Here is a 15,540-nt window from a genome sequence, read left to right as displayed (position 1 = left end):
ATGTGAACTCACCTAATTTTTTATTTTTTTTATTTGCCTGTCTGCAGCCATTTCAGCAGCCATAACTTTTTTCACTGACAAGGTTGTATGAGGACTTATATTTTATGTAATTAATATTTTTTTGCATCAATATAGATATTTGCCATATTTTTATACTGTTCGTGTTTCAAATTAAATAACCTGTTATGCTACTTTCACACTTTTGTTGTTAATTCTAGTATTGAGATTCGGCAGAGGATCTCAATACAGGAAGTAAAAGGATCCGTTTTGATTTGTCACATCAGGATGCATCCGTTCCATTAGGATGCGGTTGTGTGAAATCAAAACATCTGTCAACTAAATACAATGAAAGTCAATAGGTGACAGATCAATTTTTTTAGGCTTCTAAAAAAAAAAAAAAAAAAAAAAAAAAAAAAATGATCCGTCACCATTGACTTACATTGTTTTCAGTGACGAATCAGTTTTTATGACCAGACACAAAACTGCAGCTTGCAGTGGTTTTGTGTCCGGTCACAAAACAGAATGCTGACAGAACGGAAGGCATCCTGAAAGAATCTCTTTCCATTCAGAATGCATGAGGACTAAGGCCTCTTTCACACTTGCGTTGTCCGGATCCGGCGTGTACTCCACTTGCCGGAATTACACGCCGGATCCGGAAAAACGCAAGTGTACTGAAAGCATTTGAAGACGGATCCGTCTTCAAAATGCGTTCAGTGTTACTATGGCAGCCAGGACGCTATTAATGTCCTGGTTGCCATAGTAGTAGTGGGAAGCGGGGGAGCGTTATACTTAACAGTCCGTGCGGCTCCCGGGGCGCTCCAGAATGATGTCAGAGCGACCCATGCGCATGGATGACGTGTCATGTGATCACGTCATCCATGCGCGTGGGGCGCCCCGACGTCACTCTGGAGCGCCCCGGGAGCCGCACGGACGGTAAGTATACTGGTCCCCCGCTCCCCACTACACTTTACCATGGCTGCCAGGACTTAAGCGTCCCGGCAGCCATGGTAACCATTCAGAAAAAGCTAAACGTCGGATCCGCCAATGCGCCGAAACGATGTTTAGCTTAAGGCTGGATCCAGATCAATGCCTTTCAATGGGCATTAATTCCGGATCCGGCCTTGCGGCAAGTCTTCAGGATTTTTGGCCGGAGCAAAAAGCGCAGCATGCTGAGGTATTTTCTCCGGCCAAAAAACGTTCCGTTCCGGAACTGAAGACATCCTGATGCATCCTGAACGGATTTCACTCCATTCAGAATGCATTAGGATAAAACTGATCAGGATTCTTCCGGCATAGAGCCCAGACGACGGAACTCTATGCCGGAAGAAAAGAACGCAAGTGTGAAAGAGGCCTAAATGGAAATATTTTTTGCTCTGCTGGATCTCAATACCGGAAAACAACAATGCAAGTGTGAAAGTAGCCTGAAATTGTTGTAGACTCAGGAAAGAAAGGAGGTAATCCCTTAAAAAATATACATTCACTATACTGAAAAACTGCTTTATTACAAAACAGTAAATATGCTACAAGCTACATAAAAGTGTACATGTGCTTCTTTATCTAACACATGGAAATCCTAGGTGTAAACATACTTCTGACATAAAAGGAAGTTCTGCTATTCCTTATGTCAAACAGAACAGTGCGATCAGTGTCCACTCTTAGGACTTTTGCTCTTGCACCATGAGGTACAGTTTCACACAACCTTTTGCTGAAGGACACAACTCTTTCCACATTTCTGAGTTTTCAATGGTCAGTAAATCCTGCACAAAAAAAAGAACCATACAATTAAAAACGAAAAACAGTAAAAAAATATTTGTTTTGGACACATTTATCATGAGAAAATACACTAACTGACAAAAATAAATAAATAACACACCAAGGAGTTGTTGGAATCTAATGAAACGTTCTGTTTTTGAATGTAATGTTAATATATGTAAGTGATTACAATATTAGACAGAGAGGATAAGTTTATTAGGAAAAACTGTAAGGAGGAGGTTCTAGTACCCCGGGCCGCCTCTAGCCTGGATAGAAAATTAGATACGGTTAAAGAGTTTGTCCGGTCCCAAAATAAAAATTATTTTTATGTGCTCCCAACACCCCTTCACCATGCATACATATTCCCCCAATACCTGTTTTTCATGTCTGAGCTTCTATTTCCCCCTGGAAGACATCACATTATGCTGGCAGAGCTGCTTACTTTCTCCCCTTCTTGTTTTGTTGAATACATAAACTTTATTGATACACAAGCCTGGCTGCACTGCACAGAGATGAGTCACAGGCTGGCCACGCCCCCCACACTGCTCTGCCTGCAGCAGCTACTCCATCTATAACTCCTGTGTCTATCTTTCTACACCCAGCTATGAATCTGCTTCTCACCCAGTGTCTAAATCCCATCACTGACTGTCCACAGGCTCTGCCCTCACTATCTCCATAGTGTAATAAACAGCTGGAATCGGCCAACACATCCAAACACATCTGTATCTAATCCTAACATGTATGTGTGATACTTCCAGCTGAAGTGTGTATCTTAATACAGCCTGCCGAGCTGTGTATCTAAATCCTTATGCACACTACCATATCCATTTTGCGGTCTGCGAGACGCAGATCCACTAAATAAGGATACTGTCCGTGTGTGACCCGCACATTTCTTTTTTTTTTTTTTTTTTTTTTTTTTTTTTTGCAGTGTGCTTTCCACATCCATATATCAGTACAGCAAAAGATAGAACATTTCTTATTCTGGTCCTCATAATGCAGATCTAAAACCCATAGAACTCAATGGCTCTGGAAAAAAAAAATGCACATCTCACACAGGCAGTAAACTTATTTAGCAGATCTGCTACTTGGAAAAAGCAGAACGGATATGGTCCTGTTCATGAGGCCTAATCCTATCTTTTTTGGTCCTGACTGCTGAAGGGTTTATCTTGGGCCATCATGTGTGATACACTTGAGACAAGACCATGATCAGCATGGGAAATACGGTCTGCGTGTTGCCACATCTCCCAGGCCAACCGCACTCTCCTGACCGAACTGACGATATGACAGTAATGTATGATACAGCCAGTCTCTTATCTGGTCGGGAAGCCGAGGTTGGCCTGGAAATTGTTGCTGACACATGGACTGAGGCATGGATTTCTGGTCCAATCACAGTAGCCACAACAGTGACATTCACAGTGCCTTATGTGCCATCCACAATGCCCCGAGTGACATCCAGTGACATCCACAGTGCCCCAAGTGCCATCCACTGTTCCCCAGTGACATCCATTGCCCCCATGTGCCTCAATAGTGCTCCCATTGCCATCCACAGTGCCCCATGTGCCATCCACACTGCCCCATGTGCCATCCACACTGCCCCAATGTGTCATCCACAGTGCTCCCATGTGCCATCTACATTGAGGAACTGTGGATGGCACATTGGGGCAGTGACATCCAGTGCCCCCATGTGCCATCAACAGTGCTCCCATTGCCATCCACAGTGCCCCATTTGCCATATTATGCCCCAATTTTAGGTTTAGCCCGGAGAACCCCTTTAAGCATGGATGCATACAGGTTCTCTATGATATCCTGCTGCACATTTTCCCACAGATATTGCAGCTGGGCCTGTAGATCATGCACATTCATAGATTGCTGAAGCTGACATCCCAGCTGGTCCCATAAATGCTCAATTGGTGATAAATCAGGTGAATGGGCAGGCCAAGGAAGTGTTACAATCTGCAGAGACATTCCTGAGAAACCCTTACTATGCGTGGGTGAGCATTATCCTGCTAAAAAATTCTAGTTGGCTGTTAACATGTGGCTGCAGGATGTCCTGCACTTCTGGCTGAGCTGTTAGTGTCCCTTGTAACACTACTAGGGGTGACCGAATGTGATATGCGATGGCTCCTCAGATCACCACACCAATAGTTGGGGCAGTGTGTCGCTCCACAGCAAAGGTAGGGCTGAAGCTCTCACCATAAGGTCTTCATACTGGAACCTGACCATCGTTGGATTTGTCAATAAAGATGATTCCAGTCCATAGCTGTCCAGGTTTCTCGTTAACGCCACCACTGAAAACAAATGCGTTGGTGGCTGGCTGTCAATGGCAATACACGTAATGGGTGCCATGACACCAACATTTTTAATGCTTAGAGAGAGGGGTGTGTAATGAAGGTGCCATCTGTGTCTAGATGGAGAAAAGTAAAACGGTGGAAGCTGCTCATGCTCTACTGGTGGTCTGTCTGGGCCATCTGGAGTCATCTCAGTCCAATGATGTTCCCCTCTCAGTCTGTCAACTGGGCAGAATGTCTTTGAATAGAGGCATGTCTAACGGTCCATGATCTTTACCAAGAGATACACTACCCAAAAGTAGCCTCAGAGCCTGAGGGCAGCGGGGGAAGCACTTTTTTATGCCCTCTTCTAGCAACACCCAGTGTCTAATGAGACAACACCTGCAATCATTTACATATCTGCCTGGTGAGTTTTTCAGCAATCCAACATTTCTATCTGGATGCGTTATTTTTTTTGTCAATGAGTGTAAATAATAAGAACAATGAGCTATAATTGAATAAACAATCAATAACTATACATACTGTATGTACTAAAGGAACATTAGCTAACAGAGCTTGAACTCATTGTCATGTTCCTCATACCACTTGTGAATTTTTGCATGTGGCAAGCCATATTATACTGTTGACAGAAGCCACGCCATTAGGATATATGGTTGCCTTAAAGGGGGTATTTGGTCTACAATAATACTTAGGTAGGTGGCATGTGCAAATGTAGCATCCACATGAATGGCAGGACCCAGGGCATCCTGGTGCTTTCCTCATTCATGACTTATCAGACTAAGCCACTTTTCTCCATTACTCATGGTACAGTTCTGATGCTAACCTGCCCACTAGGGTTTTAGTGGTGGACAAGGTTCAGCATGGGTAGTATGACTATGATGCACTGTGTTCTGACACCTTCCTGTTATAGCCAGCATTATAGGGGGTGGCCACATCATCCTAGCTAAATGAGCTGGAAACAGCACTATGATTAACTTAATAATATACTGTTATAAGCCGATCAGCATTGTTTCTCTTACTCGTGGTGACTGCCCTGGTCTGAACATGGACGCTGATGGAGGGGCACATGACCAGACTGGTCCACGAGCAGACCTGTTGTTTTGGAGACGCTCTGACTAAGTTGTCTAGCCATCACCATTTTCCCTTTGTCAAAGTTGCCCAGATCCTTACATTTGTCCATTTTCCTGCCTCCAACACATCAACTTCAAGACCAACTATTCACTGGCTGCCTAATATATCCCACCCCTTGAGAGTTGTGTGAAATGGTGCAACCACCACATGAATGTCAGAAGGCCAAGTAGTGGCTGAAATTTAGCCAAAAGTCGAAAGTGCATGCAGTTATTTGAAGAAGACTGAAATACATGTTTGATGCTATGTATAGTATAGTAACTTAAATACATTTAACCATGAAACAATCCAACATTTACCTCTTTTTCAAGAAAAATAATTTCTGTCGATTCGTGTGCTTCTGGGCCCCCCTGCAAGTACCTCTCCTTCACATCTTCTGAGGTCAGACTACATCTGAGAACAAGCAGCATCAAATTAATTAATTGCCAATGATAAAAGACTGGATTATCAATATTAACTGCATCCAAACTGCTCACTTGACATAAAATTCAGCACTAGGTCGTCCTGCGCTGGTGTGATTACAAGCAATGCCCAAGAGAAGAGGTTCGCTAAGGGTAGACAGGGGCAAATTAACCTGAAAAAAACCAAAAGCATATACAGTTAGAAAATATTCAAACAATTCCTTAGATTCATAAGCTTCAGTTGCTGCCAACTAGGACCGTGAATGCTACATACTGACACCTTATGGTCACTGCATATACTGCAGATGTGGTCTTTGAACATGGAAACCACAAAATGCTATACATGTAGCACTTCCACCAAATACTCTTAGGTCAAAGTGAAGTGGTTAGGGGTGTATTCACATGGTGCGGTTATGCCGTTCTGCAAAAACTGTACACATTTTTTCATGAGTATCATCTGTGTTTGCCATGTAACTGCAGTGAAAATGCATGAACGATTACAGTATGGTTTTACTATGCGGCAGAACATAAGGCACAACATAATACAGCCAATGGAAAAAATATATATAATTGTAAGGAAGAGATGACAGAACTTAGAATTGCCATGTCCAGAGTTTGCGCCCAGTGACATTAGAATATAATATGCAGGCTTGTACAGCTGGTAGAAGAAGACCCTCACCTCATCCCGTATCTCAGCCAGAATGGATGAAAACAGCTCTCTAATGACTAGTTCTGGTTTTAACACTTCCAAACTCAGCTCTTCCTCTGGAACATTGGGAGCAACCACCTAAAACAGTATAGAAAAACGAAGTTAAAACTTTGTCCCAAAGAAGTGGTCACATATAAAAATGACTACCTATTGTAGACCAGGACCACCACCACTGTCCTAAAAAGCCAGGGCACACTCCCCTCTTACCTCACTTGTTACATTATCATAATTTCCCAATTCATTTTTACATTTACTATACCTTAGGTTCAGGGTGTCCTCCTGGTACATCGAGCAGACCTGGTGCCTCTCCCACTCTATGGCTTCTTCTCAGTATGACAAAGCGTCCATCTTTACATTGCAAAGCAGCTCCTACACCAAGTGGTTGTGCCAGATAGGCCTGAGTGTCCCCAAACTCTTGTCCTCCCCTTTCCTGTAGGGCATGTGCTTCTCCTGACCAGTTGGTTCCCAGGAAGTCTCTGTAACATGTTAGCGCCAGATGTAGGGTAAGCCCCCCACCTTCATCCAGGGTAGTTTCATTTTCTCCTCTCTCCTCTCCACCATCACTCTTGGTGCTTTCTTTATTTCCCTTCTCCTTATTCTGCTCAGCTGCGAGTTTATCTGTTGTTCCAACATCTCCTTCAGGCAAGACTGAATGAAGCCTGAATTTTGCTCCATTAAATACCCATGGTTGTTTTCGCTGACGTTCTTCCCAGTCCAAGAGGATCCGTTCTTCTAATTGGGGTGGAAGACGACATCGCTGATACAGTGGAGAGAGCTGAACGTGAACTTTCCGTTGAGGAATGCCCAGAGGTGTAGGACTGCAGTACAAGATGGAGATCTCAGGATCCATGAAGTTTGCAGAGAGAACATGAAACTGAAGTCACTCCCAAGAAGTCAAAATCTTATCCAAATGTCCCTGTTTCTCACTTTCCCCAAGATTGAAAAAAGCCTAAAAGTACAAAAATACCATAAAACCTACATTAGCATCTATTTATACTGTTTAACTGCAGAAGCTGTGTGATAAAATGATAATCAGTGCCCATGTACATTAACCCCTTAAGGACCAGCACCATACATGTAAGGCAGGGTTGATCAGGCGGGTGCAGGAACTGCGTCGGGCCGATCAGCGGCACGGACCCGGAAGTCACTGACAGCCGAGCCCCTGCTGAAAACACAGATGCTGGCGTATTACCCCTTGTATGCCGCGGTCAAAGCTGTCCACGGGATGCAGAGGGTATGGGCGCTGCAGTGGCGGGGAACGGTGGCAAAGAAGGCAAGCCTGATGCCTTTCATAGGCATCGGGGCTTGCCTTCTACGGAAGCCTGTGAGATCCAGCCCTTAGGCTGGGTCTCACAGGCAGGCTGTCAGCATACAAGCTGAAATGCAATGTATTACTTACCAGGCATAATATAGTGAGGAGATCTCATCTCTCCCCTCTCGCACTTGTCATAGACACCCCAGGAATGTCACCTTTCAGGTGTAGCTGCCTCACCTGGTGACACCTCACAGCATGCTTGGTGGAATCTCTCAGGAGAGGCTGAGTAAACACAGGGGTTTTTTGCACTGACTTCAGTATATGTATTTCATTCCAAATTCCGTAAACCTGAGTTTACATCCTCGTTTACTGAAATCCACTGAATGTGAAAATCACTAGCGACCACGTATGGAGATGGGCGGCTTTACATATGCATTGTAATTGGGGAGTGTGACAAATCCAGGCTGTGTTTCGCCAACGCTGGTAAATGCAGTCTATTGTGGGTGCGAGGGAACGCACTGTGTGTATGTCTCTGTTTATCCTCCCATCCCCACCTATTTGTTAAACTAATCAGCCCATTGCACCGCACAACAATGATTTTACTACTGAGAGAAAAACATGCGATTTATACTAAAATAAGCGTGCGGATTCCAAATATGAATTCGGAATTTGCCTGGCACGTCTAGACTTTAACCCCTTTAAGGAACCTGGGATTTTCTATTTTTGCGTTTTCGTTTTTCACTCCCCGCCTTCCCATAATCCTAACTTTTTTATTTTTCCATTCACATAGCCTGATGAGGGCTTATTTTTTGCGGGACAAGTTGTACTTTCTAATGGCACCATTTACAGTTGCTTACCATGTAGTAGGAAGCGGGAAAAAAATTCCAAATAGGATATAATTGGGAAAAAACACAATTCTGATAAAAGGTTTTTATTTTATTTTTTACGCTGTAAAAATTGACCCGTTATCTTCATTCTCCAGGTCAGTACGGTGACGAAACCACACTTGTATAATTATAAATTTTTCTTGTGTTTTAATACTGAAAAAAAAATTAAAACCTTTGAAGATATTTTTTTTTTAACCATATTCTGACTTTTTTAGTTGTCTACACGGCTGTTTGGGGGCTCATTTTTGCGGGACAATCTGTTATTTTCAGTGATACCAATTTGAAGTGTGTGCGACTTTTTGATCTCTTTTTATTAAAAAAATTATTGGGTAGTTGAAGTGACAAAAAATGGCAATGTCACGGCTGAGGATGGGGGAAACCCTCAGCCGTGCGATGCCAGGTGGTGTAGTGGCTACTCGCCCATGAGAACAGGATAGGGAGCAGGTCACCTCCTACAGCGTCCCTACCCTGACCCTAACTCCTAACCTGCATGGGCCGACCTTTAAGGTAGGAGGACCCATGCGCAGGAACCTCGGAGCCCTATCTTACCCTCCGCAGATCCCTGCGCTAGGAGCTGGGTAAGACGACCTACTCCTCCTTGGCACGGAGGAGCAGGAGTCTCAATGGCCAAGCTGTTGGGAAAAGGGGAACACTAACAGACTAATGGAAATGGCAGGCGAACTAAGTAGTTCCACCAACCTGCCACAGCCTTGCTGACTGGATCCCTCAAGAGACAGGAGACCAGAACCATTAGCTGCACCAAAACATAGAAAGCTCCCAACAGAACAACACACAACCTCACCAACAAAAAGACATCAACAAGAACTATAATTTTCTTTATGACCATAGGGGTGGCTCTCACAGGCAGGTCAAATACACAGGAGGCTGCTCCAGCTAGCAGGGCTGAAGCAACCTACTGAACCATGCAAAACACTCAGGCTTTATAGGCCAAGAAGCCACACCCCCAGTCAGACACACCCAGTGACATCACTCACACACTGGGAAGGGAGTTAACCCTTCCAGCACCACAGAAGGGAAAGTCACAGACAGGGGAAGTGTCCAACAGATCACACTGTGGCTGTTGCCGCTGGCAACGACATGGGTGGCAGGCGTCCAGATAGACAGCCCGAAGGCCAGGACACTGCCACCACATGTACAACATACCAGACGCTGCCACGGACAGCCAAAGTGAAAGGAAGATGTCCGTGCACACCAGACATACAAACAAAGTGCATCCACACACGCACCCAACTCCCCGGGAACCGCACACAAAGCTGTTGTCCGCGGCAACCGCACTGAGGCCAACTACATTATGCCTCAGCTGCGGTTGACACAACAACCACAACCGCGGGCAACTGTATGCGGCTCCCAAGGAGTCACGACCATAACCGTGGCCGTGACAGGCAAATTGTCTGTTTTAAATTTTTTCCCCCCGTTACTCCATTTGCCGTAATCCATTAATATTGTTATATTTGAATAGTATGGTCATTTTTCGCACGCAGTGATGCCCATGATGTTTATTTATTTTTTTATTAAGTATTTTTATTATAAGGAAAGGGGGATGATTTGAAGTTTTATTTTTTATATTTGCAAAAACTATTTTTTTTTAGTCACCTTGGGTGCCAATAACTGGCAATCATTAGATTGACTATTGTGTTCATTGATGTCTATATAGACACCATTGAACACTTCTTTTGCACTCAATACAATACTGCCCCCTAGTGGCCTGTATTGGTATAGTCATCTAATAGGCACCGAAGCCTGCTTGAGGCTTCAGCCTATTAGATCAATGTAACAGGTTCCCCGATCTCAGCCGGGGAATGCTGTTACCGGACCGGAAGTGCGTGACTTCCGCTTCCGGACTGCGCAGATGCCGTGGTCACATTTGACCACGGCATCTGAACGGCAAAATGTATGCATACATGTGCCGTGGGTCTCTGCTATTTAAAACGTGCGAGTAGGCACCATGTTTGGGGACCGGGCTTCTGCCGTACAAGTATGGCGCAGGTCCTTAAAGTGTTAAGTTATACATGCAAAGCCTATTCAGTTATAATAATAATATAATAATTAATATATTGGAGATATTCCTCTGGACGCAGATGCTCTTCCGAAGTCAGCGTTCATCACTCCATTCGGCCTGTACCAGTTTTTGGTCATGCCGTTTAGAATGAAGAATGCTCCAGTGACGTTCCAGAGGATGGTAGATCGGCTCCTCGATGGTCTCCATATCATGATATGTACAGCGGCGCCGAGGGATCTCACTGCACTTACTATTATCCCTGGGCGCCGCTCCGTTCTCCAGTATCTTCGAGGACTTGGTTATACTGGGCGAAGACTTCGGGGACTTGGTAATACTAGGCGGAGACTTCCCTTGTTCTCCTGGGCGTCTCCTTCTCCCAGGCTGTAGCACTGGCCAATCGCAGAGCTCACAGCCTGGGAGAAGGAGACGCCCAGGAGAACAAGGGCAGTCTCTGCCCAGTATAACCAAATCCCAAAGTCTCTGCCCAGTATAACCAAGTCCCCAAAGTCTCTGCCCAGTATAAAATTTTTTGCCAGATGAAAAGTCCCTACAAATCCCGGAGGCGGGTTCTGGCGGGGCGCTGAGATTAGCGGCAGTTAACCTCTCAGGTGCCGCACCCGCCTCCTGTATTAAATGTTAATTATATTATCATTGGTGGCGCAGTGCACCCTCCCCCCCAGAATTAAAAATCATTGGTGGCGCAGTGCGCCCTCTCCCTTCAACCCCCCCCCCCCCCCCCCCGAATATTAAAATCATTGGTGACAGTGGCAGTTCTGATCGGAACCTCAGCAGTGTAATCCTGGGGCTTCGATCGGTAACTATGGCAGCCAGGGCGCTACTGAAGCCCTGGCTGCCATAGTCGGCTCCCTGCTGCTGTGTGTACTATGCACAGGGCAGCAAGGAGAGTATAAGATCCTCTTCGCCCTAATAGAGCTCTATTAGGATGATTAGGACAAGGAATTAAAAGATCCCATGTTCTGGCCCTAAGGGGGAAAATTGTTATTAAATAAAAAGTTTTAAAAAAAAAAATTAAAAAAATTGATAAAATTTTTATATAAAATCACCCCCTTTCCCAATTTTACATATGAAATATATAAACAATAAACATATCACCACGGCTGAAAAGTCCAAACTATTAAAATATATTTTTTAAATGTCCTATGTGGTGAGCGCCGTAACATAAAAATAAAAAAATTATAAAAATGCACGATTCACCGTTTTTTGTAGTCACCTTGTCTCCCCAAAAAATAGGATCAGACTGTTCTATTATGGGCAGGACGTTCCATAAAATGCAGAATGCACGCAGCTTTCTGTGGTGTTTATTTTTTTCACATGGTATCAAGTAAGGTTGTTGCGGGTATCGAAATTTCGATACCCAATCGATACTTTTGTCCCGGTATCGATACGATACCGGGATTTCAATTTTTTTTAATACTGGCCTGCGCTGCTGCGCAGTCTAGTATCTCTGTACATGAGCACGCTCATGTTCCTTCAACAGCACAGGGGAGAAGGAAGCAGTCTCTCCCTCCCCCTGTGCAGCTGCCACCAATGGGGAGAGAGGGGCAAAGGAGGGGAGGGCGCCACCAATGATAGGACAACCTTTTTTATGGGTTCGGACTTAGTTAAATTACCAGGCTACATAGAGCGGCACCCAGGGATCTCCCTGCACTTACTATTATTCCTGAGCGCCGCTCCGTTCGCCTGCTGTGCCCCAGTTACAGTCTCCTGCTCCGTATGCCAATTACTACTTTTTACTGCTGCCAGTACCCGCCTCCTGTATTCGCTGGGGGGAGCAGGAGGAGGAGGCGTTCTCCCGTTTGAAGTCGGCCCTATGTGGGTCCCCAATTCTGGTGACGTCCGTCTTCAAGCAGGAGTTTGTAGTTCAAACAGATGTCTCGGGAGTAGGACTAGGGGCTGTGCTTTCCCAGAAGCTCAATGGGGAAGAGCACCCCGTGGTTTTCCTAAGCCGCAAGCTTACCCCAGCAGAAACCTGGTATAGCATCGTGGAGAGAGAGTGCCTCGCCATCAAGTGGGCACTCAGGTCTCTCAGATATTACCTCTTAGGGAGAAGGTTCCGTCTGGTGACCGATCACTCCCCTCTCCAGTGGATGAGTCGAGCTAAGGAGGGGAGCGCTCAGGTCACCAGGTGGTTCTTGTCCCTCCAGAACTTTAAGTTCACTGTTGAACACAGGGCCGGACGCTTACAGGGGAACACAGATGCCCTGTCCCGGGTACACTGCTGTGCATGTGTTCACCCCCTCAGGCTTGAACAGTATGTTTAAGCCCTCAGGGGTGAACAAAGGAAGGGGGGGGGGGATATGTAGAAGAGTCCCCGGGATAGTAATGGACGGACGATACGTGCCACCAGAGGTCCTGGCCTCGGTGGAGTAAGAACCAGATCATTGCGGTTACAGCGGGTAGCCTAGAAGCCTGCAGGACCAGTGTGGTCTGTCCAGAAACAAGGCGATTCAAACCTGCTGTTTATTTGCTATGGAAGGACTTTTGTTCTATGCACTATGTGGATATGCACCTGTGTGGTCTGCACATTGCTGGTTATGCCTTTAGTGTGAATAAAGTCACAGTGTATCACAAACACTGTCTGTGATTGCCTCAATACTGCTGCCGCTACCGCAGCCTACCACGAGCACATCCCCACACCCCTAATAGAACAGTACTATCCTTGTCCGTAATGTGGACAATAACATTGTTTCATTATTTAGCGGAAACGGAATGTACACGGAGTAACTTCCGGGGTTTCTACAGACACATTAAAATGAATGATTTTGCATGTGGTCCGCAAAAAAAAAAAAAAAAAAAAAAAAAAAAAAAAAACCACACAAAAAGAAAAAAAAAACTGTGTGCATGAGTCCCAAGTTAAGTCATCGATATCTGATCAGTGGGGATCTGATTCCCGCTACCCTTGCCCTTCAGCTGTCTAGGCCATGGCGCTCCAGTGAGCCGAGGCCTCCTCACATCTAACCAAGCACGGTGGCTGTGCGCAGTAATACGGCCCAGGCTCATTCACTTGAGTGAGCTGCGCTTAGGCAATGTGACCGATAAACATGACCGCACTGGCCGAGGGTTAGACGCCACAGATACTGATGACCTATCCTGAGTATTAGCATATTTTACCTGTAACACATAACTATAGGGGTGGCACTGACCTGCAGAATCCAGGTATCATTACTGCCCAGTGCATGCCCTGAAACAATGGAGTAACTCCCAGTAATTTGTACAGAATAATAAATGGCCCCTTAAGAAATACAGATTGTCCTGCAGTAACCAAGCTCTTGTGCGGCTATGCAGGTGAAGGAATACGCCCCTATGGCTTTTGGGCAAAAACTAAAATAAAGAAATGGAAAATGGCCGGGCGAGATGGGGTTAAACTGAAGTTATAGCCCTAACAGGGTCTTAACCACCTCCAGCTTCTCCTACATTGCACTTAAAGGGGAAGTCCACGTGTGAGGACTGCAGCTCTGCACAGGGCCAGCTCTTTATATCAATGTCGCGGGCAGAGAAAGGTGCTGAATATGGCAGCACCGTAATGAAGGCGGTCGCCCGGACCTTCCAGCCGCCAGTGTAAACTCCCATAGGAGCAGCACGGATCACCGCCACGTCTAATATCGCTACGTACGTGCCCCCGTACCTAGAGCGCCCGTTACCTGAGTCCCCGCTCGGTGCCGCCTCCTCCGCTCCCATTTGATAGCGTGACTGGCCACTAAGTAACATGCCAGCCAATCAGAACTCATCTATGGTTAGCGCATGCGCTGCGCGTCGAAGGTGACATATGTGAAGACGGTAAGTAGGATTGGTTTGTGAACCCCCTAAAGTGCAGATGGTTTACCCCATGCTTGTGTAACTGTTAATGAAGGGGCAGTGAAGCCGTACGTCTTTGTAGGGAGAGCTGTGTCTGTAGTGCCGGCTGTCCTCTCCGTCCCCTGGCTTGTTTTACTCTGTGAGTGGACGACAACAAACCTGTTATGACACAGTGCTGGAGACAAACATGGCAAACCTGTGTCAGCAGCGTCCTCCCTCCGTGTGCACACAGCCTTCAGTATGCGAAGTCATCAGCCACTGGGCACATACCAGTAATCCAGGACACTGCACACCTACAGCTTACTCTGTGGCCATTGGCAGAGGCTTGACTCACTACCCGCAGCTAGGAAGCAGGCTCAGAAATGTCCACACCCCGAGGACTGGACGGCCATCCTCAGGATTGATTGGACTCCCCTCCCCCACTACAGCTGTGTGCCTCCACTGTCCATAATGTTTCAGGTCCTGAGAAACTGGCTGTAGACCTGTTTATGGGCTCTGTGAACATAGTACGGCCATGATTGCAATTAGAGATGAGCGAATTTGCGCTTATGAAATTCGTTCACACTTTGGTGGTAAAAGGTGACTTGCATTATGGATTCCGTTACCACGGACCATGACGCAATTCTATGACGGAATGCATATCGGAATGTCTTTAGAGGCATTCCGTTATTCGTTCCGTCATAACAGAAGTCTATGGGCTGCAAAATGGATCCGTCCCGTTTCCGTTATGAAATTTGCTCATCTTTAATTGTAATGGGCCTGGTCTGTAACATGGGAGATAAGCGGCAGAGAGAGATGTCTGGCGGCTCCTCTACCCCCCTCCCCCGATTGGAATAAACATGCCATCTCCCTGTATAGGGGGGAGTAGCTCATGGCCGGCAGCAGTCTAAAAGTGTATGGGCAGCCTCAAAACCATGCACAATAATTGCGTAATTAAAGGTTTAGTTTGCAAGGTTATTCTTTATGTTTTATTTTTAACACAAGACTCAGGATGGTTTAAAAAAAACAAAAAAAAAAGCAATACTCACCTCATCGATCCCCACAGCTCCCCTCCAATTCCCAGGTCTCCACTTACCTCTCTTTCCTGCTCACGGGAAATGAACAATTAGCCAATCACTGACTGCGGCGCGTCTACTCTGCGGTCAATGATTGGCTGAGCAGTCAATTCCTATATGTTCAGAGGAAGGAGAGAGAAACGTCAGAATGGAAGCTCAGGGGCATCGGTGAGGTGAGTATTGCTTCTTTTATTTTATTTAACCCACAGTGAGTCTTTTATTTCAAATA

At 45.7% G+C, this 15,540-nt stretch overlaps 2 protein-coding genes across 6 annotated transcripts in view; one reads left to right on the top strand and one right to left on the bottom strand.

Annotated features, from left to right (window-relative positions):
- Positions 1-1,327: 1,327 nt before the first annotated feature.
- On the bottom strand, positions 1,328-14,653 carry NUDT22 (nudix hydrolase 22). Of its 4 annotated transcripts, none has more exons than XM_044270739.1 (6): positions 14,453-14,653; positions 6,538-7,227; positions 6,249-6,356; positions 5,645-5,742; positions 5,468-5,561; positions 1,328-1,757 (listed from the first exon to the last, which is right to left on the bottom strand). In XM_044270739.1, exons 2-6 carry the CDS (start codon positions 7,126-7,128, stop codon positions 1,656-1,658), a joined length of 993 nt encoding a protein of 330 aa, XP_044126674.1. In that variant the 5' UTR covers positions 7,129-7,227; positions 14,453-14,653; the 3' UTR covers positions 1,328-1,655. The 4 variants fall into 4 exon arrangements, with proteins under 4 accessions (XP_044126674.1, XP_044126672.1, XP_044126673.1 ...); XM_044270737.1 differs by lacking the exon at positions 14,453-14,653 and adding an exon at positions 14,103-14,163; XM_044270738.1 differs by lacking the exon at positions 14,453-14,653 and adding an exon at positions 14,087-14,128.
- DNAJC4 (DnaJ heat shock protein family (Hsp40) member C4) overlaps positions 14,183-15,540 on the top strand; it is a 46,069-nt gene continuing 44,711 nt past the window's right edge. Inside the window, exon 1 of one of the 2 annotated variants that reach the window (XM_044270741.1) lies at positions 14,183-14,238. The gene's annotated coding sequence lies outside the window, so the exon portion shown is untranslated. The remainder of the gene's footprint in view (positions 14,239-15,540) is intronic. The other variant, XM_044270742.1, reaches the window with a different exon arrangement.

Source organism: Bufo gargarizans, chromosome 10 (assembly GCF_014858855.1).
Source record: "Bufo gargarizans isolate SCDJY-AF-19 chromosome 10, ASM1485885v1, whole genome shotgun sequence".
NCBI classification, from domain to species: domain Eukaryota; kingdom Metazoa; phylum Chordata; class Amphibia; order Anura; family Bufonidae; genus Bufo; species Bufo gargarizans.
This window is presented reverse-complemented; position numbering and strand designations above follow the sequence as displayed.

Bases quoted from the DNA above. Each gene is read 5' to 3' on its own strand.
- NUDT22 (XM_044270739.1), bottom strand. From the start codon at position 7,128: ATGGATCCTGAGATCTCCATCTTGTACTGCAGTCCTACACCTCTGGGC. The intron at 6,357-6,537 runs GTATAGTAAATG...ATACTGTTTTAG, and splicing joins GAGGACACCCTGAACCTAAG to GTGGTTGCTCCCAATGTTCC. The intron at 5,743-6,248 runs GTGAGGGTCTTC...GGTTTTTTTCAG, and splicing joins TGGCTGAGATACGGGATGAG to GTTAATTTGCCCCTGTCTAC.